Below are 27,927 nucleotides of genomic sequence, written 5' to 3'. Positions count from 1 at the left end.
TTCAAATTTAAGCACTGCGCCCGAGTCCGAAAATTCAGTGGACAGGTCAGAACCTTGAAAAGAAAGCAAGCGCATGTGCTGACCTTGATTTTTACCAGCTCAGAAGATTAAGCAGGCTCAGGATTGAACCCTAAAGTCGGAGAAGGAAGGCCAAGCTACTACGGCGGGTTCAGAATGGCGTAATTCTTGGACATATACAGGTGCTCTCTCTCTCTCTCTCACACACACACACATACACACACACTGGCACGCGCGCGCGGGCGCAAGACACACGCACGCAAGCAAAAAAGGTAAAGGAAAAACAGAAAAAAAGAGTTTGCTTGTGCTGTATCTTGAAGTCTTCAGCCTGAAGGTGCAAGTTGCAAGTTGTCCAGATCCACAAAATTGATATGTAAGTTTCACAGAGGGCACCATCCGTTTGACTAAGTAGCCTACATCAAAGAACATGGGATTCTAGTGTATTCTATCATCTCTGATCAAAAGCCATGGGATTCTCAGAATCTACCTTGTGCTCATGAGACCCAGTCAAGTTGCCATCCATATTGGGTGTGAGAGTGAAATTATCAATTCATCATATCTCATCACAGTTTTGTTGAAGCATAGCTATGATTGCAAGGAGAAAAAGAAGAAGAAGGTTGTTTTAACGTCATACCAACTATGCCAAGAACCCTTGAAGGATTATCCGACAACACGAGAGACACTTCACATTGCATCAATTTATCCCGTAGAGGTAAACTAACAACCAACCTTCATCTTTATAGAATAAATTGACTCTCTCGTTTCATGTCTTTTTTTCTGCTTTTCCATGCCTTTTTTCTTAGCAATCTTGGCTACTCTAATACAGAACATGGGGGGCTTCGCGTGAGTCTTCGGTGATGCGAGAGCAGAGCAGACAGGACTACATGTGTGCATGTTTGTTGACGGTGGGCCTTTTGTTCGGTGTAGCACATGAACCCTCCCATATCAAGCCTTTGAAGAATCTGTGTGCAGCGTCTTTCTTTAAGAGAAGGCTGTGGCCGCGTTTTCTTTCTTTAGGTCTGTGAAGGCAAAGCTGTGTGCAGCAGGCATTAAGGCAAAGCAAGCAAGGCTTGCAACAACTGAAGGCAGCTGAGAGCTAAAGCAGGGCTGCAAGGTGGAGCACACAGCAGCAAGAAGTGGGTTGAGGCAGCCAGGAAGTAGAGGCGGTGGGTAGCAACAAGCAGAGGAGGTAGGCAGCAAGGCTATGGTGAAGTCATCACAGCAACAAGTGCAGAGCAGCAGCGTTTTTTTTGGAGCAGGAGAATTGGCCAAGCCAGAGCAAGGCAGCTGCACTTCCCTGCGTGCTTTTGCTTTTTGCTTGCGTTTTCTCTCCTGCTAAGTGACCGTTTCACACTGGATTCTAGTAAAAGGGGATTTGCTTCTGTCTTGGGCTTCATGTTGTTGAGCCTGAAGTATCTTCTGCTACGGATTTGCTGGATAATGTTTTGGTATTGGTGGTGATGGATCCTGAGGAAGTGTTTCATGCCATGTTACGCACCATGATGCAAAAACGCAGGTAGAGAGAGAGTAGAGAGAGAGAGTGAGAAGTGCTGGAAATTCAGTATATACTATGTACAAAAAAGGTACAAATCTGTACAGCCATGGGCTGCCTTCATAAAAAGGTTGTTAACTCCTAAATCTGTCCCCTATGGGACCTCCTATGATCCAATCCCCTAGTGGGAGAGAATGACTAAAATGAGGAGCACTTGGTGGCTTTTATAGTGTTCTTGGACATTGTGTAAGCTGGCCGACTGCTGGTCGGCCAGTTCCAAAAGCATTTAATGCTTTTCCTTTTAACGCAGCCGCCTGGTCTTGTTCATGATGCGCAGCCTGCTGCCTTTGTCCCCTGGTTCAGCCGACACCTCCTACAGCCAGCCGACTTCTTCCTCTTGATCAAGGTTTGCTCCAAGTCCTGCTCCATCATCTTCTACTGGTTCATGTTCTTTATCTGCTTGCCCCTTCTGGATTTAGTCGGGAGAAAGTCCATGGCATTGCTGATGCACATGACATCCCCCTCTGCTAAACTTGATGACGGGAATCCAACCTGCTCTTGGATGACTGTCATCATCCCAATCCTGTTCCGAAGTCCCTCTATCATCTTCCATCCCTGGCAAACCTTTTTCTCTGAAAATCCGGTCTGATTCTCCAAACCACTCTGTCTCTGATGAAGATCTATGCATCTGGTCTTCCTCTAGTCCACAATCCATTCCTGCCCTGGCTCTGAACACCGTCTTGGTCTTCGTTCCTGGAACCGAGTCTGGCACTCTCACATCACCCTTGGAGGATCAACCTCCCTTGGGACCGTTCCCTTAGAACCCATCTGGCTCACGGAACTGCCATCCCCATCTGGCACTGTGGAACACCACCAACAAACCTCCTGGGAGTTCTTCCCGATCTGTGTTCCCGCCTTGGGCTTCGAATCCGTGTACTTTCCTGTACCTTGGACCTGTACACCATCATATGGGACTGAATCAGTGTTTAGCTTTGCTGAGCCTGATGCTCTGATACCAATGTAACGCGCGGAAGCTCTGGGTAGTCTTCTTTCAGCCCTAAACACTCTTGAAGACCTCCTGATGCAAAAACGCACCATGATGCAAAAACGCAGGTAGAGAGAGAGTAGAGAGAGAGAGTGAGAAGTGCTGGAAATTCAGTATATACTATGTACAAAAAAGGTACAAATCTGTACAGCCATGGGCTGCCTTCATAAAAAGGTTGTTAACTCCTAAATCTGTCCCCTATGGGACCTCCTATGATCCAATCCCCTAGTGGGAGAGAATGACTAAAATGAGGAGCACTTGGTGGCTTTTATAGTGTTCTTGGACATTGTGTAAGCTGGCCGACTGCTGGTCGGCCAGTTCCAAAAGCATTTAATGCTTTTCCTTTTAACGCAGCCGCCTGGTCTTGTTCATGATGCGCAGCCTGCTGCCTTTGTCCCCTGGTTCAGCCGACACCTCCTACAGCCAGCCGACTTCTTCCTCTTGATCAAGGTTTGCTCCAAGTCCTGCTCCATCATCTTCTACTGGTTCATGTTCTTTATCTGCTTGCCCCTTCTGGATTTAGTCGGGAGAAAGTCCATGGCATTGCTGATGCACATGACATCCCCATGTCCCTTCACCTGATTGGACCCCAATTCACTTTCTTATTAAGAGAAAATTCGTGTTTTCTCTTCATGAAGATTTTTGGAGGTTGAAAACTTTGTTTTTCCACCATTTCTCTCCATTTCCAAGCTCTCCATAGCCATACCCAACTTGCTAGGGTGTTTTCCAAGCTTCCAAGAGTGTTTCCAAGTGCTAATCACTCTCCTACTCACTCCCAATGACTGAAATTCAGCAAAACAACTCTCATTTTTGCTGTAATTTCTGGTCTTTTTGCTGAAAACCCTAATTTCAGTCTTTCTTTCTCAAGTTGACCATAGGGGAAGCTTTCCCAAGGTTCCCTTCATTCTCTTGAAGACTTTTGTCGCGAAGAAAAGACCTTCGTCCACCCATGCCAATCATTTTCAAGGAGTCCTTGAACCATTTCGCCAGACACAAGGTGCGGTCCTCTGGGGAATATGATGCATCAAAGGCACTTGCTTTTATTGCCTTGTTTGATATTGCTTTCATTGATGAGGATTCCACTCAGAAATCCATGATCCGGCATGTAAGCATGTTCATGAAAGGCACTGCTGCCCATTGGTGGCTCACGGAGAAGCTCTCACCGAATCCTGTTAGATCATGGGAAGAGTTCAAGGAGAGGTTCTATGCTCAATTCTTGCCTCCCAATGCATTGAATGAGATAAAAATGAAGTGGGATTGGGTAAAGCAAAGTGAGGGGGAATTAGTAAATGCATATGTACAAAAGTTTTGGAAAGTGCTTTTGGAGGTGTCTCCATTTATGCATGTCACCGAGGCGGAAAGGAAGAGAAGGTTTCAATCGGGATTGCAACCCGTGTACAAAGCGGGACTACAAATGTATCCTGGTCATACCTTACACCAATTAATCGTAGCTGCCACCGCCACCGAGCAATTGGAACTCAAATTGAGTCGATCCAATAAGGCTAAACCCTCATTTTGAGGCAAAGAGAGGACTGTCCAAAACGTGCAAAATGATGGACAGCCATCTAAAAAGGACTAAAACCAAGATAAAAATGGTCCAAAGGCTCAAAATAACACTACCAAGAAGCGTCCCTTCAAACTGAGAGACTATGGTCTCACTCCGGAAGAGAAAAAGCAATATATGAGTGAGGGGAAATGCTTTACTTGTGGTAGCACCGAGCATATTGCAAAGGCATGTCCAAACAAGAAGCGTGATAATGCAAATGCATCAAAGCCTAATGTGCATATGGTTCCGGATGTGCAGGGCAACACTTCACATGATAGCAAAGATAGGGTTGTATATAAAGCTTGGGGACAGCTCAAAGATCAGCCCGCTTTGTTTATGTTTGATGATTGTGCATTTGAAAATTTCATATCCACACAGATGGCAACTGCTTTGGGTATTGAAGTGGAGGACATGGGTCCTCAAATTGAAGCAGGGGCTGCCTTTGTTGGTAGAGAAGTGCAGGTCATGCCTATTTTTGGCAAGTTGCGCATACACATTCAAGGCTATGTGGATCATGAGGATTTTCGTGTGGCACCTTTGAATGGCTGTGATGTATTGCTTGGAAAGCCTTGGCATACACCTATTGATCCGTGCAAGGCTTACAAGACCAACAGGATCACCTTCATGCATAAAGGCCGAGAACATGTAATTGATGCTGGTGAAGAGGGTGATACCATTCCCCTTGTATCTCATGTACAAATTAAGAAAGTAATGAAAAAGAGTGTTTTTGCGTACTTGATTTTTGTACGAGATCATGTTGAGGAAAATAATGTACATGTAAACACTCTTAGTAATGATAGGCTGAAATTTTTGCAAGAGCACGATGATTGTTTTGCTCATGAGTTACCACCTGCACAACCGGAAGATCATCGCATTGATCTTGCGCCGGGTAGCTCACCACCTAATAGGCTAGCCTATCGTGTAAGTGCATTCCACAAAGAGGAGATTATGAAGCAAGTGAATGAGCTTCTTGAAAAGGGTTTGGTTCAGCCAAGCTCTTCCCCATATTGTTCACCTGTCCTCTTGGTTCAAAAGAAGGATGGATCCTTTCGTATGTGTGTGGATTATAGGGCTTTGAATAAGCTTACCACATCAAGAATCGGTTTTCGATTCCACTCATAGACGACATTCTTGACAAGTTGGATGGATCCACATGCTTTAGCCGAATTGATCTCAAGAGTGGGTATCATCAAGTGCGTGTAGTGTCTGAAGATGTACACAAAACTGCTTTCAGGACAACATTTGGGCTTTATGAGTATCTTGTTATGCCTTTCGGTCTTACAAATGCCCCGGCTACATTCAATAGAATGATGGATCACATATTCCGTGGGTACAGGAAATTTACAGGTATCTTCTTTGATGACATCCTAGTCTTCTTGAAGACTGAAGAAGAGCATAAAGCTCATTTGGCCATTGTTTTTGAAGAGCTCCATAAGCATAAACTCTTCATAAATGCAAAGAAGAGTGAGTTCTTCTTGTCAGAGATACATTATTTTGGGCATATTGTGTCCAAAAATGGAGTGCGGATGGATCCTGCAAAGATTGATGCAATTCGGAATTGGCCCGAATTGAGTTCGGTGCATGAGATCCGTAGTTTTCTTGGATTATGCTCTTACTACCGCAGGTTCATGGCACTTTGCATGGATTGCTTCTCCTTTACATGATTTGACAAAGAAGGCGGCCGTGTTCAAATGGACTAATGTAGAGAGGGATGCATTCCTCAAATTGAAAGATGCAACTACTCATGGTCCAGTGTTGATCATTCCGGATTTGCAAAAGCCTTTTTGTGTGGAATGTGATGCATCTGGAAATTGCATAGGAGCTGTCCTTAATCAAGAGGGACATGCTGTGGCTTATGAGAGTCGTAGATTGCATGATGCAAAGCTATCTCTTGGCGTTTATGAGAAAGAGCTCTTGGCTGTAATTCATGCACTTACTATATGGAAACATTACCTTCTTGGGGCTGATTTCACTATGAAGACAGATCACCAGAGTTTGAGGTATTTTCTTACTCAAACTAAGTTGTCAGAGAAGCATATGAGAACGGCCAATTTCCTCTCTATGTTTCATTTTCAGATCTTGCACACCCCGGGAAAGAAGAATGTAGTGGCGGATGCATTGTCACGAAAGCCGTATGTAGCAGCTATCTCGGTTGCCTCTCATGGGGACTTGTCTACCATGCGTGATTTGTACCATACGGATGCTGATTTTGCCACTATTTGGGCTGATTTGATGGCTGGTCATGCACATGCCTCATATGTGATCAAAGAGGGTTATCTCATGAAAGATAACTGCCTATGTGTGGTGTCTGACATGAGGCAAAAGGTTTTGGATGAGTGCCATGCTCCTCCATATGCTGGTCATAGAGGCATAATGCCTACTACGCACATGATAGTGCGGTATTTCTTTTGGCCAGGTATGCGGAAGGACATAGAGGCACATGTACATGTATGTATCACCTGTCAAAAAGTCAAATTTGATAGGCAAAAGGCACCAGGTTTGCTTCAGCCATTGCCTATTCCCACGCAGCCATGGGAAAGTATTACAATGGATTTCATTATGGACTTGTCACATACCCAACAGGGTAATGATGCATTTTGGACAATTGTGGACAGGTTTAGCTAGCAAGCTCATTTCTTACCGGTCAAAAAGACCATCAAAGCTGAGCATATGGTTAAAATATGGCAAGGGTCACCTAGACCCTTAGGGTGGCCTAAGGCCTATCCCATGATACGAACCCCTTTCTAGGGTAGCCCAAAGGGCCGCCGCCTTCTCCTACATGCAACTACATGCTTCCTACTCATGCGTGTGGTATCGGGCTACAAGCCGAACACCCGGAACATCTGACATCATTCTAGACGGTGACTTACAATATGGACCGGCATTGCTTCATGTGCGGGACTTGCACACCTGATCAAGACCATGTAGGGACTTGTACACCTGACCTTGGACTCTTAGAGTGGGGCTTGTCCCAGACTGGGGCTCACAAGGGACCAGTGTCATGTGCAAGACACGTGCAGGCTAATCCGAGGGCTAATCCCTAAAGGGAATACGATAAAGAACTAGATTAGAACGAGATTTTGGAGCTTGTGCTGCTAGGTTTGGGCAGGAGAACCTTGTGGAGAGAATAGGAGACTGTCGGCAAGATTTGGATGGAGTATTTTTTGTCGAATGATGGAATATTTGTTCTGGACTTGGCTAGGAAATATTGTTTCAACATCAAGCTTAGCAAGGCTAAACACTGATTCAGTCCCAGATAAAGGTGCATAGGTCCAAGGTACATGAAAGTGCACAGGTATAACGCCCAAGGAAAGGAACACAAGACATGGAAGAAGTTCCCAGAGGTTGGTTGGTGGTGTTCCACAACACCGAAGGGGAATGGCAGTCCTGTGAGTTGGGTGCCACTTGGGGCACACTAGGAAAGGCTTTCAAGCAACGGTTCCAAGGGAGGATGATCCTCCAAGGGGTGGAGTGAGAGTGCCAAACTCAATACTCGGGAAAAGAAGACTAGAGAAAGTGTTAAAGGACAGGGCATGAAGGGAAAGGGGACAGGATGGAACATATGCATAGATCTTCATCAGATTTGGAGTGGAATTGGAGAACATGGCTGGGTTTTCAGTGAAAAGGTTGTTAGGAAGGGAAGGATGACAGGTTTAGGACTCCGTGAATAGATAATGGGATGATGACAGTCATCCAAGAATAGAGATTGGAATCTTGTCATCAAGTTTAGCAGAGAGGGATGTCATATGTAAGACATGTGCAAGCTAATCCGAGGGCTAATCGCTGAAGGGCAACAGATAAAGAACCATATTGTGTTGGAGGTGGCAATTCTCATAGCTACTCTTGCGTTATTGCATGACTAGAAGTTGTTATGGATTATCCCATATGCAAGAGCATGGGAAGTCGAAGAGCCATATATAGGGTGTGGTGGCACCTTGTCATAGATATCTCCTCCAGCCGGGTTTTTGGGGGGGAGCAACGGCTAGGAGATGGGAGCCTAGCCACCGACATTGCTCAATGCCCTAGGGTGGTGTGCATGTTGCTGCTGTGTGACTGACATGGTATCAGAGCTCGGCGTGTGGTCTTGGGCGGTCCTAACCTCTGTTCGATCGAGGTGCTTGAATTAAAGGAGGGTGTTGGAGGTGGCAATTCTCGTAGCTACTCTTGGGTTATCGCATGACTAGAAGTTGTGGTGGATTATCCGGTATGCGAGAGCATGGGAAGTCGAGGAGCCATATATAGGGTGTGGTGGCACCTTGTCATAGATATCTCCTCCGGCCAGGTTTTTGGAGGGGAGCAATGACTAGGAGATGGGAGCCCAGCCACCGATGTTGCTCAGTGCCCTAGGGTGGTGTGCGTGCTACTGCTGTGTGACTTTAATAGATTGGAACCTGATTTTGGAGCTTGTGTTGCTTGGTTTGGGTAGGAGAACCTTGTGGAGAGGACAAGAGGCTATGGGTATATGCCAGGCATATTCCACCCACATAGACAGATTCTCTGATCTCTTGGCGGATCTCACTGATCTGCTTAAGGGTGTCAAGACTAGAAGGCACGGATGTGAATGACTCCACGAGCATTGGAGGCATTCAAGAACCTCAAGGTGGCTTTGTCAGAAGCGCCTTGTCTTGCGCTTGCCTCATGGGACGAGCCGTTCCAAGTAATCACCGATGCAAGTAACATCGCGATTGGAGCTATATTACAACAGAATGGCCATCCAGTAGCTTACATGTCCTGTAAGTTACTGTCTGCATAAAAGAATTACTTGGTCTATGCGGGAACTCCTAGCAGTTATTCAGGCCTTGAAACATTGGAAGCATTTCCTTTATGGCCAAGAATTTGAGATTTGCACTAACCATGAGGTATTGCGCTGGATTCAGACAATGCTAAGTGCACAATGGAGTGACCATTAGCACCACTGTTGGAGCCAAATCTTCTAGCAATTTGATTAAGTAACTTCCAGGAAAGACCAACCCAGTTGCCAGTACTTTGAGCACGAAGGGAACAATGACATTGATTCAGACCACTAGACTCGACCTTATTGCTATGGGACTAGATGACATGAAGCACATGTACGTGGGTTTTGAGGAATTCGGTACACAGTGGGAGCAGGCATTGGATGCCACAGGACCATGCCACTTTTTTGATACGAGATGATTGGCTTTTGTACAAAGGCCGACTTTGTGTCATGAAGTCGTTTAGCGTAACTCTTCTCCATGACACCATCACTGGTGGTCACCGGGGAATGAATTTGACTGTGGAGAAGCTAGAAAGGCAATATTATTGGCTAAGAATGAGGCGTGATGTGTTCACTCATGTGCAATACTGTGACGTTTGTCACAACTTGCAAGTTGTGGTTACCATCTGAAGAATCGTCAGTGTGTTCCAGAAGTTAGGAGGAGCTTCAGATGGGGGTGGTAGCATCCCATTTTTGGGCATCCAGATGGCACCTGTGTATGATGTTGGCTCAAACAACTGCAGGCACCTTGTGTTACATGCACTAAGGTTGATCGTGGTAACGCACAACAGGGCCTTCTTTATACCTTTATGTGGTGAGAATCTTTAGCATCCAATTCAGAGAATAGAGAGAGTGAAGTAGATGACACCTTATTGGGTACCAAATAACCACTTAAAGCACCCCCCCCCCCCCCCACACCCACACACACAAGCAGGAGTATTTGCTTATATTATTCTTTGGAGAATGCTGTACAATGCTTGAGTAAACAAGTGATATGAATGCCTAGCCCAATGACAAGGAAGACTGTACGTCGACCGAGTATCCACCAATCCAAGGCTCTGCTGAAGACTCTTCGGGCCACTGATGCAAGTCCAGATAGCTGTAGGACTGCACATATGTTGGCTGAATGTTGAAGAGGATCTTCCTCGATAGCATGTTGCTTGTACTTGTTGAATACCTGAATGAATAAAGGGAACTGTTGCGCATGCTTTGCTGCTGCTTGGCTAGCAGAAGTTGTCGGCAGCCAGTAGCAGTTTGGACAAATTAGCATTAAATGGTAAATAATAACTTGCACATGGGAAAAAGCTGCCTTTTTTATGCTGCCCGATTGCCTAATGACGATGACCTGTTGTTGCTGGTGTGTTCACAGACCTGGCCGACTGGAGTTTTCTTACCATAAATAATATTGGCCTGCTGTATATGCTGGTCGATTGGGGCAAGACTGTTCCAGAAGCCTATCGGCTGTCCCATATCGTTGTCCAGGGCTGTGATTAGCCCTTGGACAGGCCAATTAAGCCAAGGGATTTTCTACACTTCTTCTCCTTCCCAACTCCATATCCAAGCTTGTTAGTGTGTTTTCCAAGCTTCCAAGAGTGTTTTCAGGTGGTGTTTACTCTCTCCCACACTCCCAATGACTGAAATTCAGCAAAACAACTCTTATTTTTGCTGCAATTTTTGGTCTTTTTGCTGAAAACCCTAATTTCAGCTTTCCTTTCTCAAGTTGAACCATAAGAGAAGCTTTCCCAAGGTTCCCTTCATCCTCTTGAAGACTTTTGTCGGAGAGGATCGCGACAAATTGAAGATTTCAACACTCCAAACGCTTTCATCGTGAAGACATCCGCTATCATCGACTCTACTTCTTTTTGGTTTATAAAGAATGCCTTTTTGCTTAATTTTCAGCTTAATTTGTTGTTTTTGTTGTTGATAATGTTGTTTTTTATGTTCCTAGGACTTACACATAGAGTGTATTAGGCTTAATTTGCATCCATTGCATTAAACAATACATTAGAATACAATTTTTAGTTAACGTTAGCTCTCTTTTGAGTTAAACATAGAACTAGAATCATTAATTTTAGCTTGATTTGTGTGTTTTTTGTTGGAATTGTATGCATTAGAGTGTTAGCAACCATTAGGAGTAGCTGAATCCTTCCACAAATTTTCTCTAAAGCATCAGAAAACTCTTGAAATCGACTAATTTCTCTTAATGGACTGGTTTTTGTCATTAAGGGTGATTAATCTTATTCAAGCTACAAAAAATTTAGAAAATGTGTTATTCGGGGTCTAAATTGATCATGTAAGTAGTCAGAATTAGTGTTTTTAGGGCATCTTGATGCATCAAAACACCTAATTACATCAATTTCTTCATTAATTGGAGAAATTTGACTCTCTTTTGCGTAATTTTGCCTTAAAAGAAGAGACCAAAATTAAGAGTCTGATTAATCTCTAATTATACATTGATTTACACATTAGTTGATATACATAGCTTAGAAATTCCTTGCTCTATCCAATGATGTGCTCAATTGTGTGAATTAATTAGAGAATAGTGGTTAATTAAAGTCCTTGATTAGTGTAAAAGAGTTAGTGAAAAGAATAATTCTTAATCACTTTTTTACATAACTCATCAAGGCTAATGAGCAATCAATGAGTAGATGCCGAGGAGTTCAAATTGTTCATTTTGGGGATCATTTATGAGCTTCGATGCTTAAAAATGTAAGCAAGTAGCAAGAGGGAGGAACTTGACTCCATGTTCACATACCCTGTGTAGTGTTCTTTGGTCCTATGTGCTCTCTTGCAGATTGTTGCTACCATGTGTTGGTGGAACAATAGAGAGCAGATGGTAGGGAACATGGGCACTTGAGAGGGTTGTGTGAGTTGCAAGTCTACACCGACAACACATTGTTTGCAATACTATATTCATATGCATTGGTATGGAAATTTGGCTAGAAATTTCCATGATACTATGTATTTGATTCTCCCAAGATCAATATGCTTTATTCTCCCAAGATCAATATACTTTATTTGAGGGAGGGGCCGACCGTTCCGGCTCATTATGCGTCTCTTGTCAATTCAACAAATTACTTCTTGTATTGAGCATGTTGTCCATTAAATCTTGGTGTATTTAAGTGTATTGATTAGCATTGTGTTCAATCAAGTTACACCAACTTCAAAACTGATGATTCAGAGGCAACTTTCTTCATTGCCTGGAATGTCTCTAGAGCCTTGCCAGTGACAGACAGTTTCTGCTGACGACGAGTCTTCACGTCCTTGAGCAAGTCAGTGAGAGATGCTGCAAGGTCAGAAAGGCCTGACAAAGACCCACAAATGAGCGGATTTCTTGGGCTATAGTGGGAACATCCCAACTGAGAATGGCTTGTATCTTTTTAGGATTGAGGCTATTACCTGATGAACGGATGATGTGTCACGTAGGCTGTAATGCCTGTGAGACCGACGGCAGACCGGATGGCCATGTCCGGGGTTCAGTGGGAGAGGACGCCCATGCGGAGTCATGGGCGGCCAGGCTAGTGTGGACGGCAGGCCACACACTATATAGCCTGGGGGATGAGGGGCAATCCTCATTCTTCCTCTATGGCTGGGTGGTGAGCCAGAGGCCGTCCCCTCTTATGTAATGCCCGTAGCGGCGTTACGGGAATGTAACACAGGTTCGCTCTTCGCCTCCAGCAGCTTTTTCACACAGTGTGGTCTGCGCCAGAGTTTCAGCTACGCATTTCAATTACTGGTTTTTGCTAAAGCTTCGTTGAAGGGGGGCAAGAGCGAACCTGTAGCCAGCCAGGGGCGGCTGCAGCCACAGCCCAGCCCAGCGGCCAGCTAGGCGGCCAGCTCAGGCGGCCAGCCAGCCACGGCCAGCCAGCCAGGCGGCGGCGGCGGCGAGCCAGCGGCGGCGGCGGCGAGCCAGCGGCGGCCAGCCAGGCGGCGCATCGGCCAGCAGGCAACCAGGCAGCCGACCATCCCAGCAAGCGCCACGAGCAGAAAAAAGGAATTAAAAAAAAAAAGATTTAAAAACCATTTTTTTTATATTTTTGTTATTCATTTTTATGCAAGACGGCGGCCAAAAATCAGCCCACGAGATCCTTGGAAACACACGCTGTGTGTGAGGAAGCAAAATCCAGTCGTCGACGAGCTGAAATGCTCAATGCCCTTATACAATTTGATCGAAGAGAACTGTTCTACTAGCATGGTTTTCTCTTCTTTTTATTGCCATGCGTTGACATCCCACTGCTCGAGAGTTTGTGGTGATCTTTCGAGGGGGGAAAGAGCCTTTTTATATGTCACATCAATTGGTTTGGTGGTAATTTGATGGTATGGGACATCAATTCTCACGGAATCGATTGTAGTCTTGGTGGAATGGGACGCCAAGGCTTGTGCATGTAACTTGACTCTTTGGCAGGTCTGTATGTACACTTGTCCGTAGTGATAAAGTGTGCAAGATAAAATTTGAACTTTGAAAATTACCAAATATAGCCATAAGTTGGGATAAAACCCAGTTACAGAGTTCGGAGAAGCTCTAGGTAGCAAGACCATGATGGTGTGCTAGTGCTAACAGAGTGATTTAGTTTCGGAGTGATCTAAATCTAGAGGTTAGCAGTAAGACTAGTTTGGTTGGACAGTTTCATGCATGGGGGACGCCCTATAGCATTTTGCAAGCGTAGTCTTGCCTATGTTCAACATAAGTGTGCGATTGTGAGCACATTTTAGTTGCTACCATATGAATTTGGGAAATATATTACTTTCCTACATAAGCAATTGTAATATTGCATGACCGGCTATTTTGCTTACAAAGTTCATGTGCGTGTAAACCCTATAAGTCATAAGACCCCTTGGGAATGAGTGGAGCATTCCATGGATTTAATAAGGTTTTACATGGCAATAGTGAGTAGTATCTCACTCCAGATGAGCCTGGTTGTTGTTAATCGGATCCGACATATATAGTGTACATTCACTAGGGCTGAGTTAGGATAGAAGGCTAAGCCGGAGAGCTTAGTGGTAAATCCTACTGTATCTGGTGAGTTTTGACTTAACCGGAGTGTTAAGAAGTAAACTCAAAGTCTGGGGCTGAACCGGAGTGTTCGGAGGCAGACATACCTTTTGTTAAATCGGAGAATTTAGCAAAAGATGAGCTTGGGGTGAACCATGGTACCCAGGAAAAAAGCTCTTCACACTAAAATAGTGCACAATAATTTTAGGGTGATAAAAATCCATCGTAGGAATGTTTTACAACTTTCCATAAATGTAGATGAAGACCATGTACTTTACGGAGTTAAAGTACATAGGTGGTGACTTCGGCGCCACATTTTTGTAGGAATCACCAGTGGTGTTGTTAGGTCAGCCGAGACTCCACAAGACCTATGCACTAGTTTTTTAAGTTGACCTCTATTAAGGACGTCCAAAAATTCGGGTTGTAATACCAGAGATTGTACTGCAATGTGAAATGGAGGGGTCAATTTGTGTAGTCACTTCTTAGCAGCAAGTGACTTCAGCATCTTGTTATAGATGGTTGTATATGGTACTCCCACTCGGGGGAGGTACGCCATTGGGTACGGAGTTACTCACAGACTAGTATGGAGCTACTAGTGTGATGATAGTGGGTACGTAGTTACTCACTACTAATACATAGCTGCTAATAAAATTAAGATCCTCGAGTGAAAGTTACTCTAGATCAACATTTTAAATTACTGAACCACAATCCATGAGTACCGAGGTACTCATAAATATATTGACGTTGCTCAAATCGAGGGACCGATTTGTTCGATGGTATGGAATAAGCAAGGAGAGTGGTAACTTAAAAGTTACACATCACTAGTCCTAGTGAGTTGTCGAGGTCATCCGTAGTTTGATGATCCCCTCTACCTATCAAATAACATTCAATTTTGCAAGCCCTGGCATTTAGTCCGTAGTGATTATGAGTTTGGTGTGAGATATGGTTATGAAGTTTTACAAGAGTACTCATTTATTTGCTTGTCATTGGTTATAGCTTGGTAGAGATTGCCACCTGTGATGGGTAGGTAGCTTTGCCGCTATGATGAGGAGGCAGCAAATAATGTTCTCATAGTTATACTTCATACCAACACCAAACAGGGATAGGATGAAATTCCTAAGTTCATCATCACGAAGTACTGTGATGTTTGCATTTATATTGAATGTACGATGTAATGAGACATTGAGCTTGTGTAATTACCATCAATTATCTAGCAACCTATGGCTTCGCAGAAAGCTCAGTCATTATCTGTGGATTGATAATGTGGTTATTAGTAGTTTGGAATTTTTCTTGATAGATGGTACAACCCACCCAAATGATTCATAAGTGTGTAACCGCTTATGAAGGGTGATAATATGCAACAATGAAGCACTTTGTTACAAGTGTGAAACCACTGATATGTTGCAAAGCAGTTTATCAATAGTACCACCATATGTGCGTAGACACTATACCACATCTTCGTTGCAAGATGTTTAAATTTCTTGGAAGGACTCAAGAATATAACATATGATATTAAACATGGTCTAGATTTATTCTTGGACCCATGACACTAGCGCGTAGTCCGCTTGAGAGTACAGTTTTTGAGGACAAAAAACCTTTCTTGAGGGAAAGGAGGGATATCCTCAAATATCACATAAACTCGAATAGTTGTGTGAGTCCAGACAATACTTGAAGGGATATGTCTGGTAATAGCAACAAAGAGTTGTAAGTGAATGGATGTAACTCCAGACACCCGTAGTGGTGCCAAAATCTTTATCAAACATCTCCGCATACTATATGGCCCCCGCATATATAGTATGGCATAAGAGATAGGAAGTTTGATTGTTATATTTGAAAGGAAATTTTCAAAAGTTACATTTACTCTGAGTTAGAGTGGAGTTTAACCATCCGTAGATTGATGGTAGTTAGAAACTCAACAAGATTCTAGAGCATATGCTTGTGCAAAGATGTTACCCTAAGAGAGAAAGTATCTCTCAGCTTTGGAACTAATCCTTGTGATGCATGATTAGATTGGCTCTAGTTTATTTCTCCTATGGCTGTAGAGCTTTCCAAGGAGAAGTTTTAACAAGTTGGTGATGCAACATGGTAGCGTAGTCTACAAATATCTAGTAGCATGGTCTAAGAACTTGCGCTACTAAAGTGCTCTCCAGTACATTAGCTTCTGTGCTAATGGCATGATGCAAAATCAAGGCATGAAATTTGCCTTAAGGTTTTGGTTGAAATACCAAATCATGGCTTGTGTGAGCATGATCCTGTCTTTACAGAGGTCTGGCGTGCTGTACGCGTACGCACTTTGTCACAGCCGCGCCCACCTTCCTCGCCGGCACGTAATGCTAGTCCGGAGAGACTGGCTGTAGGTGCGGCGGGTAGCGAGGCGAGAATTAGTCCGGAGAGGCTAGCCGAGCCTTCGGGGTATAGTTTTGATAGTCCAAGTGCGGGTCACCCTGTGATTCAGAAGACCTATGCACTAGTAAAAAGATAGTTTTATTGGCCTAGTTTGTTTAAGGACATCCAGACTTATGTGTTGAAATGCAGTAAGTGCCAGGTCAATAAACATGAACGTCTTAAGGTTGGAGGACTACTCCGTTCACTGGAGATTCCTCAAGGAAAATGGGAAACATTTCCATGGATTTCATTACCGGTTTACCCAAGACGAGTCGAAGGAATGACTCGGTGTGGGTGGTAGTGGACAGGTGAATTAAACTGGCAAAGTTTATTACCACGAGAAAACTGTTAAAACGCCAGAGTTGGCAAAACTCTTTATTGAACATCTCTACAAGCTATATGGCCTGCCCGCAGATATAGTGTTGGATAGAGATAGAAAGTTCAACAGTCATTTTTGGAGGGAAGTCTTCAAAAAAATTGGATACTACTCTGAGTATGAGTATGGTAGATCATCCGGAGTCTGATGGTCAAACTGAAAAAGTTAACCAAATACTCGAGCATATGTTGCGTTCTTATGAAAGTAAAAAGCAATCAAATTGGGAAGAATATTTGCCCATATTGGAGTTTGCTTATAACAACTCCAAGCATTCAGCGACTGGATTTACACCATTCATGTCAATGTATGGATTCCAGCCGAGATCTCCGATGGCTGTAGGCCTAGAAAAGGAGAAGATTCAATCTGTCAAGGATTTCCTTGAAAATATGAATGATATGCTCAAAGCTGCACGCGAGAGCATTCGTAGCGCACAGAATCGCGCTAAAACATTTCAGATAAAGGACGCAGACAAGTGACCTTTGCAGAAGGTGACTTTGTATTTTTTTAAGGTTCCTGCGCAGTCAGCAACCATGAAAACGGAAAAGTGTGATAAACTTTCTCCTAGATATTGCGGTCCTTTCAAGGTCCTTAAGAAGATTGGGGACGTAGCCTACAAACTTGAGTTACCGGAGAGTTCTCAAGTTCATCCTGTCTTCCATGTCAGTAAACTGAAGAAATCAGTTCACGGGTTAGAGAACGCAGTTTCTCCAGAGATTTTGGTGGAATTGATCACTCCACCAAAGATACCACATGAACCGGAAAGGATTCTTGGGTATCGAGACGGACAAACCCGACATAAAGTGTACCAGGAGGTACTTGTTAAATGGACAGATAGGGATGAGGAGTAGCAACCTGGGAACTCCGCAGTGCAATTTCCAAAAGGTTTCCCCAGTATGTTTTCGAGGACGAAAACTCTTCTTAAGGGGGGGGTAATGTCACGTAGGCTGTAATGCCTGTGAGACCGACGGCAGACCGGATGGCCATGTCCGGGGTTCAGTGGGAGAGGACGCCCATGCGGAGTCATGGGCGGCCAGGCTAGTGTGGACGGCAGGCCACACACTATATAGCCTGGGGGATGAGGGGCAATCCTCATTCTTCCTCTATGGCTGGGTGGTGAGCCAGAGGCCGTCCCCTCTTATGTAATGCCCGTAGCGGCGTTACGGGAATGTAACATGATGTATCCTAGGTAATGGATTTCCAGTTCTCCAAACTCACTCTTCTTGGCATTGATAAACAACTCATTGTCTTGCAAGAGTTGCAAAACCTGTGCCACATCTTGCTCATGCTGCTCTGCAGTCCCTGAGAAGATAAGGATGTCATCTAAGAAGATGCATTTGCTAATGAGATCCCGAAAAACCTAAGACATCATTTTGTTGAATGTCGCTGGTGCGTTGGTGAGTCCAAAGGGCATCACCACAAATTTGTTGTGGCCACACTCAGTCCTAAAGGCGGGCATCATCATTCTAATAAAGCAAATACACTATCCGTGGTGGGGGCCCTATAGAGGGTATTTGGGACCCAATACTGTGTCCTCTCCTCCTTCCCTCTCTCTCTCTATTTTCTGCACATCTTCATTCAGTTTTGTGCATTAATTCCGTCGTGCAAAGAGTGCTGATTTTTGAGCATTGAAGTTACCGATCTTCTCTGAAGCTTCTGCATGTTACAGTGGTATCAGAGCCTACTTCAAGTGCAAAGATTCAGCAAAGAAACCATAATTTTTTCTCGCTCGTGTGGTTGGTTTTCAGACGCCGGTGAACTACCCCTTTCGGAGTGACTCCTGTTTCTCGAAGGACGGTTGGTTTTCAGCCTCCGGAAGCCTCCGAACGTCTCCCACACACATAGTGGATGGTCAGATTGCGCTCCGGAAAGGAAGTGCGTTTTCCTGCTATAGCGAGCTTTGACGACAAGAGAGACCAAGAACCCTGGGACCAGAGTGCACCGGGCAGCCCAGTTAGGGCCCGAGGCTTGAGTGTTACAAATATGTTCCAGCAGATGATGCGAGCAATCGCAGACCGAACAACCAAGTTGGAAGAGCAGAAGGCGCAGATTGAGGCTCTGGAAGAACGTACCCTTTCTCCAGCGTCGCGTTTTCCATCTCCTCCCTCTCCTTCCGTATCCCAGATTCCAGATCCTCGACACAGGGATCCTCTTGCGGGGTCACGACCGCAGCCGAGCTCTTTGCTTGAGTTGCAGATGCGTGCATTGGAGATCTGACAATGTGAAGACGAAGCCATGAGACGCGTGGAACACGAGCGTTACCTAGCAGCTTTGGACGCCAGATTGACACCGGCGGCGCCCTCGAATCATTTTCCCGAGAAAGTGAATTTCTGTAAGTATAATGGTAAACTCGATCCCACAACTCTTTATTCATGGTTACATTAGTTTGAAGCTTACTTTGCCACAGTTAGAAAAACAGATACTGACAAAGTGATCTTAGCTAGTTGGTACTTGGAAGGTGAGGCCATTCCTTGGTGGACTTAGTGGGCTCATGCCCACACCAAATTAGGTATGGTAGCTTATGTGTTAGACGAGTTTGTCCGCGACCTTAAGCAACGGTTTCTACCGTCCCACTACCTTGAGTTACTTGAAGACGAGTTTAGGGGAGCGTGTCAGAACGCGCAACCAGTCCTTCAGTTTGCCAATAGAATTTCGACTTTATGTCTGCAATTAGGCTTATTTTATGCGGACAAGAAAGGGCAGTTTTTGTATGGCCTTGACACGCAAATCCAATGGGAGGTGCGTATGTTTAGGCTAGCCACCTTTGAAGACGCACTCTCGCTTGCGCAGAGTGCAGAAATGAAGCATAATGATGGCAAGCCCAAGACTTCCCAGCGGGCTTCTCCCAAGGCTACCGCCTCGGGGGGCAAAGGCCAGAACCAGACGGGGTCTTCCCTAGGACAGAGCCCGGAAACCTATGGCTCCAAGAACTCGAACAATGCGTCTAAGCTTACTCCAGACCAGAAAGCGGAGGTAGGCAAGACAGGTGGCAAGTTGAGTGCTGAGGAGCTTTCTCAGTACAACAAGGAGGGTAGATGTTTCTTTTGTCATACAAAAGGACATACTTCTCGGGAGTGTCCTAAGAAGCCTCCAAAGCCCGCCAGCGTTGCCTCCACAGCTTCCATGGTGAGCTCGGCTCCCACACAGACCCCAGTGGTTGCTCCTAGTTCTTCAAATCCCAGTGCATCAGTTGGAGCAATTATTAGCCGGGAGCTCGAAGATAAGCAGCAGGGCGCCCATGACGAGGAGTATGAGCGCAACGAATTGCTCAAGTCCTTTGGCTACATAGGTGGCCAGAGAATCGTCTTGTTTGACAGCGGCAGCACGGAGGATGTGGTCATGGAATAGGCCGCTAGACGTGCCCGTTTCGACCTGACTTCGGTGGATAAACAGGTTGAGGGTTGTAGCACAGGTATGACAACGAGCGTCAAGTATGAAGCTCTAGGTGCTAAGTATTCAGGGCATAGAATTTGTGCATGATTTCATGGTTGCCCCTCTAGTAGGAGCAGACATAATTTTGGGTATTCAGTGGTTTCACAAATTTCTTCCAAATGTCAAGTGGGACAAGCACACGTTCCAGATCAATCGGAATGTGTCAAACGCCCCAGTGACCATTAAGTGTGAGTCAGTAATTTCGAACTTTCCGCTCATAAGCCACTTGCAGGCTAAGCGAGCAGTCAGGAAAGGCGCACAGTGTGCGATGATATACATGCAGACAGCCTAGACGGTGGCCAGTGCTTCCGAGAAGTACTCGGCTCTCCATGACAAGTTCCAGAAGATTTTTCTTCGAGACAGCCTCCCTCCCCAGCTCCCCCGTCCAGACCGGAGGACCACAAGATTGACCTCCTCCTAGGCTCGAAACCCCTGAGCAAGTTTTTGTATCGCCTTTCCAAGGCAATGGAATCGGAGTTGGACCATCAACTCCAAGAATTGTTGCAATCTGGCTTCATCCGCGCTAGCGTATCGCCATTTGCAGCACCGATTTTATTTGTCAAGAAGAAAGATGGGTCTTCCCGTTTGTGTGTCGATTATCGTGCACTCAACAAGCTGACTATCAAGAGAAGATTTCCGATGCCTTGAATACATTATATTCGCGAGAGACTGAATGGAGCAAAGGTGTTCTCGAAACTTGATTTAAAGAGTGGGTACCACCAGGTGAGGATTGTGGAGGGGGATATTCCCAAGACAGCCTTTCGTACGGAACAGGCCCACTATGAATTTGTGGTCATGCCATTTGGCTTGACGAACGCCCCAGCTACATTTAACCGCATGATGATGCGTGTTTTTCGGGATTTGATTGGAAAGTGTGTGTTCATATTTCTGGACGACATACTGGTATTTTCAGCTACGGTTGAGCAGCATGACATTGATGTGGAGAAAGTCCTTGGGAAGCAATGAGTTCTACGTCAATGAAAAGAAGTCGGAATTTTATCTGTTCCAGGTGCATTACTTGGGATACATAATTAGTGCCGAAGGCATTCGACTTGATCCGGCTAAAGTGGCCGAGATTGTCAATTTGGAAATACCTCAGACAGTCTATGACATCAGATCCTTTGTGGTTATATGTCAGGCATACTCCACCCATATAGACAAGTTTTCTGATCTCTTGGCGGATCTCATCGATCTGCTAAAGGGTGTGAAGACTAAAGATTCGAATGACTCCACGAGCGTTGGAGGCATTCAAGAACCTCAAGGTGGGTTTGTCAGAAGCGCCTTGTTTAGTACTTACCTTGTGGGACGAGCCATTTCAGGTGATCACTGATGCGAGTAACATCGCAATTGGAGGTGTGGTCATCCAGTAGCTTACATGTCTCGTAAGTTACTACCCGCAGATAAAAATTACTCAGTCTATGATCGTGAACTCCTAGCAGTTATACAGGCCTTGAAACATTGGAAACATTTTTTGTATGGCCGTGACTTTGAGGCTCGCACTGACCATCAGGCATTACGCTGGATTCAGACAATGCCAAGTGCACAGTGGAGTGATTGACAACACCGCTGGAGCCAGATATTCTAGCAATTCGGTGGTATGATTGAGTACCTTCCAGGAAAGGCCAATCCACTGGCCGATGCTTTGAGCAGGAAGGGACAAGTCACTTCGATTCAGACCACTAGACTCGATCTTGTTGATACAGGACTAGATGACATGAAGCACATGTACGCGGATTCCGAGGAATTCGGTACACAGAGGGAACAGGCATTGGATGCCACAAGACCATGCCACTTTCTGATACACGATGGTTGGCTTTTCTACAAAGGCCGACTATGTGTCATGAAGTCGTTCAGGGCAGCTCTTCTCCATGATGCCCATGACGCCATTACTGGTGGTCATAGGAGCATGAATTCGACTCTGGAGAAATTGGAACGGCAATATTATTGGCCAAAGAAGAGGCGAGGTGTGTTTACATATGTACAACGCTGTGATATTTGTCAAAAGGTGAAAGCTCCTCGTGGAAAGAAGATAGGGTTGTTACAGCCCTTGCCAATTCTGGAGGGTCCTTTCCAAGATATTTTAGTGGACTTTGTCACGAATCTGCCTCCCAGTCCGAGTAAGCGTAATACGCAGTGCTTAACTATTGTTGATAGATTTAGCAAATTTGTTATGCTTATTTCTTGCAGGGCCAATGTGACCGCCGAGGATGTTGCCCAGTTATTCATTCGGCATTGGTACCCGATTGGCCAGATTCCTAGGACCATATTGTCAGACCGAGATGCCAAGTTTACCAGTCATTTTTGGAGGGCATTGTTTGATAACTTTGGTACTAAATTGAATTTTTCCAGTGCATTTCATCCACAGATGGATGGCCAAACAGAGATATACAACCAGTTGGCCTTTGATGTGCTGAAGTGTTATATCCACGATCAGCAAGGTAAGTGGGAATCTTATTTGCCTTTAGTTCAAGCTGTTTTGAATGATTCTTTTTCTTCAGCTATTGGCAGGACTCCATATGAGGCAGCATTTGGAAGGCCTTTCGAGTCATTGTTGATCAGGACCTCGTCTTCCGTACCTGAAGCGAACAGAGTGACGGAGTCTTACAAGGAGATTTTAGAGTCAGTTATAGACAGGTTGGCTAAAGCGCAAGAGGCCCACACTCGACAGGCTAATAAAGACCGAAGGGATATGAAGTTTTCGGAAGGGGATTGGGTTTATCTTCGGATTATGAAGCAAAGGTTGAAGCAGGTGGGCAAGCGATGCCCAAAGTTGTCTTTTAGGAGCTTCGGACCTTTTTCCATTAGGAAGAAGATTAATGAGGTGTCTATGCAGTTAAAGTTACCTCCGAGTTGGACTATTGTCACATGCACTCTGCACTCAGTGCATGGTGACAAGATGGCTCATCATCAAAAGTGCAACAGTTGTACAGTTTTAGAACCCAATAGGATGATATTTGTTGTACGCTGTGATCCTATTGTACATCCTCAGTCCAGGATAAGTCAGGCACGAGCTACGTAGGTCATTCCTCAGCCTTAGCGGGTCAGTTAGTCAGTCAAGTCCCTTAACCCACTTGGAGAGAATCATTCATGCATGTAGAGTCAGTAGAAGCCTTAGGGTTTGCATCAGAAAGCACTCTGCATCCTGCATAATATGCATTCATATGCCTGTGCATCATTTAGAACATCCTAGAAGTCTTAGGGAATTTACTAGGATTTATCTGGTATTTTTTTCATATTTTATAGTATTTATTTAGCATTATTTGCATTATTTGTCATTTATAAATATAAACTTTATTAAATGACCAGCCAACTTGACCAACCTCCAGCCTAGTATAAATAGGCTTGCATAGGGCTTAGTTTCTCATTCAGTCTTCAGTGTGCTAAGAGCTTTCCTCCTCAGCCCTAGGAGTTCCCTTGCCTTTAGCACTAGACTAGTCTCATCCAGCCCTTGGAGTGCTTGAGGTTGCTTCAGTCAGCCCTGTTTCTCCAACACATGCAGTTCAGCAGTCCCTACAGCACTAGGCGCTTGTATTCAGCATTTGTTCAGCCCAATTCAACGCAGCAGTCCCACAGATTCAGCAGTTCAGGTTTAGTCCATCTGTGCAGCCCATAGGTGCCTGCAGCCAGCCTGCGTTTCTGTCCAGCAGCAGCCGTACACCTGCGTTTTCTGTCCAGCAGCAGCCGTACAACCAGCGTTTCTGTCCAGCAGCATCACACCTGCGTTTTCTGTCCAGCAGCATTCCTACAGGTCTGCGTTTCAGTCCACAGCAGTTCTCAGCCCTGAATCATGAGTTTTCATCAGTATCCAGCCCTCTGTGCATCATCCATACATGCAGCAGTCATCTGGTGAAGGTAACACAGCATTCATAAGCATTTACAGCATTCTAACATAGCTTAGAACAGTCCACCATCTCCTTTTCTCAGCCTCAGGTGTGCAGCCCTTCCTCATGCCCTTGGGAAGAGTGCATAGGCTCGAGATCAGGTCATCGAGGTGTTTCTACAGCCGTGTACAGGATCTTCCAATACTGGTATCAGATTCAGATTGTCCACACACCGTATCCTAGCGCGGGGGCATCCTTGGATGGTTAGATTGCGTTCCGGCACGACCACCGACTTCAGCATCATGTCTACAGGAGAGAGTACTCATCAGCCGGAAGACGTCTCCCCCGAAGGAGACCATGTTCTTCCGCCTATAGCAGACACCATAGCTCTTCTTAGAAATCAAAACTTGCTGCTCATGGAGCATCTCCAACTCTTGGAGGCAGCAGCAGCACGTCCTTCTACACCTCCAGCAGCACCCGACTACATCTCCCTCTTCTTTCAGATGGAACAACAAAGGAGAGAGGACGAGGCCGGAAGAAAAAGAGAAAAAGCAGAAAGACGGGACTATGAGGAAGCCCAACGCAGGATGGACGAAGACCGGCGTCAGGCTGAACTCGCCGCTCGGGAACACCAACGTGAGCTTGATCGAGAACGTATGTTACTCGAACACCAACGGGAAAAGGAGGCCATACACTTGAGGTATCAGCAGCTCTTCTCAGTCTCCCCAGTCATAGGTGTCACCAGCCAGCAGCCCGATGCAGCATCAACCACCATCGTTCTCAGATAGAGATTCCAAGTTTACCTCGCATTTTTGGAGGGCATTATTTGAAAACTTCAGAACTAAGTTGCAGTTGTCTAGTGCGTTCCATCCGTAGACAGATGGCCAAATAGAAATTTATAACCAGTTGGCCTTTGATGTTCTCAAGTCATACTGTCATGACCAGTAGTCCAAATGGGAACATTATCTTCCATTGGTCCAAGCTATCTTGAACGACACTCATTCATCCAGTGTCGGACGGACTCCATATGGGGATTGGGTCTATCTGCGTATCATGAAACAAAGATTGAAACAAGTGGGCAAACGTTGTCCCAAGCTTTCATTACGTAGTTTTGGCCCTTTTCCAATAGTTAAGAAGTTAAGTGATGTCTCCATGAAGTTAAAGTTGCCTACCAGTTGGACAATGCATGATGTTTTCCATGTTTCTTGGCTAAAACCATATGTTGGTCCAGAAGTGTTTGATGTTTCAGATGAATAGCTGCCAGACGTGGTAGACGAAGTAGAAATCATTGAGCCCGAGGTCAAGAAGATTGACACTTGACTGACCCCTAAGGCTTGGAGACTGACCTACGTAGCTCGTGCCTGACTGTCCCTGCACTGAGGGCTCACAATGGGGTCACAATGTACGACAAGTATTTCTATAAAAGGTACTACTTCTGTACAAATGTTGCATTGATGATCATGCCAGTGTGTCACTGTGTACCCCAGTGTAGGGTGCACGTGACACCTTGGAGGGTTTTAAAAAATATATGATATTTCACTCCACTTGGTCCAGCTAGTCTTTACTTGTGCAACCGAATTGAGAGTCTACACTTCCAAAACCTTTCAAGCTAACATATGAAGATTTTACGTGTTGGGTTGTTGAGAAGTTTTGTCTGACTGAAAAGTTTGGTATTAAGTTATGTTTGGCTTAATTTCAAAACCAATTTTATGAGGATAAGCTAGTTGTTCTTTTCTGATTATAGGATGGAGCTTGTGGCAGAGGATGGCTGTGTTGTTTTTATTTTACCAGGGTGCAAGAAAGAACTGGGTAGAGGGCCAGGAATAGCAACTAAGGATTGTACAGTTTCCCGACACCAGATCTTGCTTGAACTCCAGAAGCCAAGTAAGGAGGTCAGCTTAGTGGGTCATGATAGCAGTCTTGGCAGGCTTTTGGTCAAGGTTCTGGGGCCAAATCCAGTTTGTATTGTGCATATTCAACAAGGTTTGAACCCAACAGGGAGGCTGAGTAATGGCCAAGAAATGGTTCTGCTTAGAAAAGGAGAAATGGATACACTATCACTTGGAGATAAAATCTCACTATCAATAAGGCTTCCGATGTTCTTCACTGTAAAGGAAGGAGGAGGAAGGATGAAGGATGCTAGCTCCGGATTTATAGAGAGATCTGGCTGCAGTGCTGTGATGCCTAAGAGGGAGGAAACTTTGCCAAATGCTCAAGTTCGCAATAACGCCACTGAAGATGACTTACTGGGAAAATGGAGAGAGCGAAAGAAAGGAAAAGAGACTGGACCAAGCAATACTGATGGCACAAAGCTCCTAGAAGCTGTTGGGAGTGCATATTCTTCAGGAGATAAAGACGCTGCTGCCAACGAAGAGGAAGAGGGTATTGCTCAAGCAGTAGCCCGGCGACAGAAGAGGGCATACGAACGCCGCCAGCAGCAGGAACAAAAGCCTCAGGGTGAGCTTATTGGAAGGTTGAGAGATGCAGGAGAAACATCTACTGTTCAACTTGGTGAAGGTCAAGAAGAAGAGTACAAGTTTGTTGAAACAGAGGGTGTCGATCCCGTAAAAGGTAATGTGTAAATTGGCAGGTCAAAAACACCACTAGCAGCGTTTACCTTTTTTATTATTGTTTACCTTACAGTACCGGAATTTTAGGCTAGGTACAGGAGCAATCCCCGCTCTGTAGCAGGGCCCATCTTGGCTGCCCATCAGAGACTTACAGGAAATCTTGCCGTCCTTGAGTTTATTTTTATCATTTGTTGCACCTTACTTGTCTTCTATTCTGTTTGATAGAGTTTGGGTTCTTAGTGGAAGGTTCCGAATTCGAACAGTATAAGAAGAGTCATAGGCCGGATGGAAGCAAATGGGTTTGGCCTCTTTCAAAGCCTTCTAGTGATCAAGATAATGATGAACAGGATAGTAAGGCGGTTGTTACAGGGCAACATACTCCGAGTAGTAGAAAAAAGCTTAAAAAAGACGAGGATGATGAGGAGTGGAGGGGAGAGGATCAGGATGAGAAGGTGGCTGTTGCTAGTGCAAAGAAATCCAAATCGGGTGCAAAAGTAAGCCTTCGGTCACATGTGCCGAGTTCATCTAAGGTGCCCACTGGAGGAAAAAAAGCAGCTAGCCACAGTGTGGACAGGGACCAAAGTGAGGAGGATGGGGATGAAGATGAGGACGAGGAGGATGAGAGTCTGGGCGGCTTCATTGTTGATGATGATCAAGAGGACGAGGACCCTTTAGATGATGGTGATGAGGAAGAGGAGTCATGTGATGATGAAGAGATGGATGAAGCAGAAGAAGAAGATGAAGATGCACAGCAGCAGAAGCAAAGCAAAAAAAAAGAAGAGGAGAAACCCTTGTGCAAATATGGGAAAGGCTGCTACAGGTTCGATGGAGAAAAAATTATTGATACCATTATCAAGTGATTGCACTTCTTAAAAAAAATCTAATTTGTATTTTCTTCTGCAGAAAAAACAAGGAGCATTTGCAGCAGTATCAGCATTAGCACAAGTGTCGAGGAGGTGGCAGACATAATCATTTACAGCTGTAACTTTCTTGGTACCAGCATTGCGTGTGCACAACACTGACTGAATGCATAAGCTTTGTTTTCTTCACTCGCTTCACATACTTCTGGTAAATGCTTTTCAAATATGGCAATATGAATTCTGTCCTAAATTGTGCTAATACCCATCTTACATTTGAGCCAAGTCTCTTAGCTTCTCGTTAGTCTTGTTCAAGAGATCATGGAAATGTGGAACATAGTAAAGCTACAATAAATGACAACACAAGCTGGTCTCCAGAAATGCATCTTGACTAAAGCTTTGAATCATCTTTTTCAGAAGCTAGGCATATGCATATCTCACTCTACCTAAAGATGGGAAAAACCTGAAAAAATCCTTCCCAAACAAGTGAAATTTGCAATTTGCATCACTAAAAAGGAGCACAAAGGATATTGTGGTGGCCTAGAAACGGTCGTGTCGTACAAAACAAGTACATTGTGTACAAGGAAAGAGAGAATAAAGGGTCATTACGATGCAAGTAGACTTTCACATCTATTGGAGGAGGGGGTATGCGAGGTGAAT

The 27,927-nt window shown here is 44.9% G+C and overlaps 1 protein-coding gene across 3 annotated transcripts; it reads left to right on the top strand.

Annotated features, from left to right (window-relative positions):
* Nucleotides 1-27,550, top strand: LOC147631618 (SMAD/FHA domain-containing protein). Of its 3 annotated transcripts, none has more exons than XM_086808151.1 (5): nt 1-200; nt 25,072-25,266; nt 25,585-26,411; nt 26,636-27,230; nt 27,314-27,550. In XM_086808151.1, exons 2-5 carry the CDS (start codon nt 25,241-25,243, stop codon nt 27,348-27,350), a joined length of 1,485 nt encoding a protein of 494 aa, XP_086664277.1. In that variant the 5' UTR covers nt 1-200; nt 25,072-25,240; the 3' UTR covers nt 27,351-27,550. The 3 variants fall into 3 exon arrangements, with proteins under 3 accessions (XP_086664277.1, XP_086664279.1, XP_086664278.1); XM_086808153.1 differs by lacking the exon at nt 25,072-25,266 and adding an exon at nt 617-730; XM_086808152.1 differs by lacking the exon at nt 25,072-25,266 and having other exon boundaries at nt 2-200.
* The last annotated feature ends 377 nt before the right edge of the window (nt 27,551-27,927 follow it).

The sequence above is a fragment of the Cibotium barometz genome, chromosome 14 (assembly GCF_041138505.1).
Source record: "Cibotium barometz isolate CiBa-2024 chromosome 14, ASM4113850v1, whole genome shotgun sequence".
NCBI lineage: Eukaryota > Viridiplantae > Streptophyta > Polypodiopsida > Cyatheales > Cibotiaceae > Cibotium > Cibotium barometz.
This window is presented reverse-complemented; position numbering and strand designations above follow the sequence as displayed.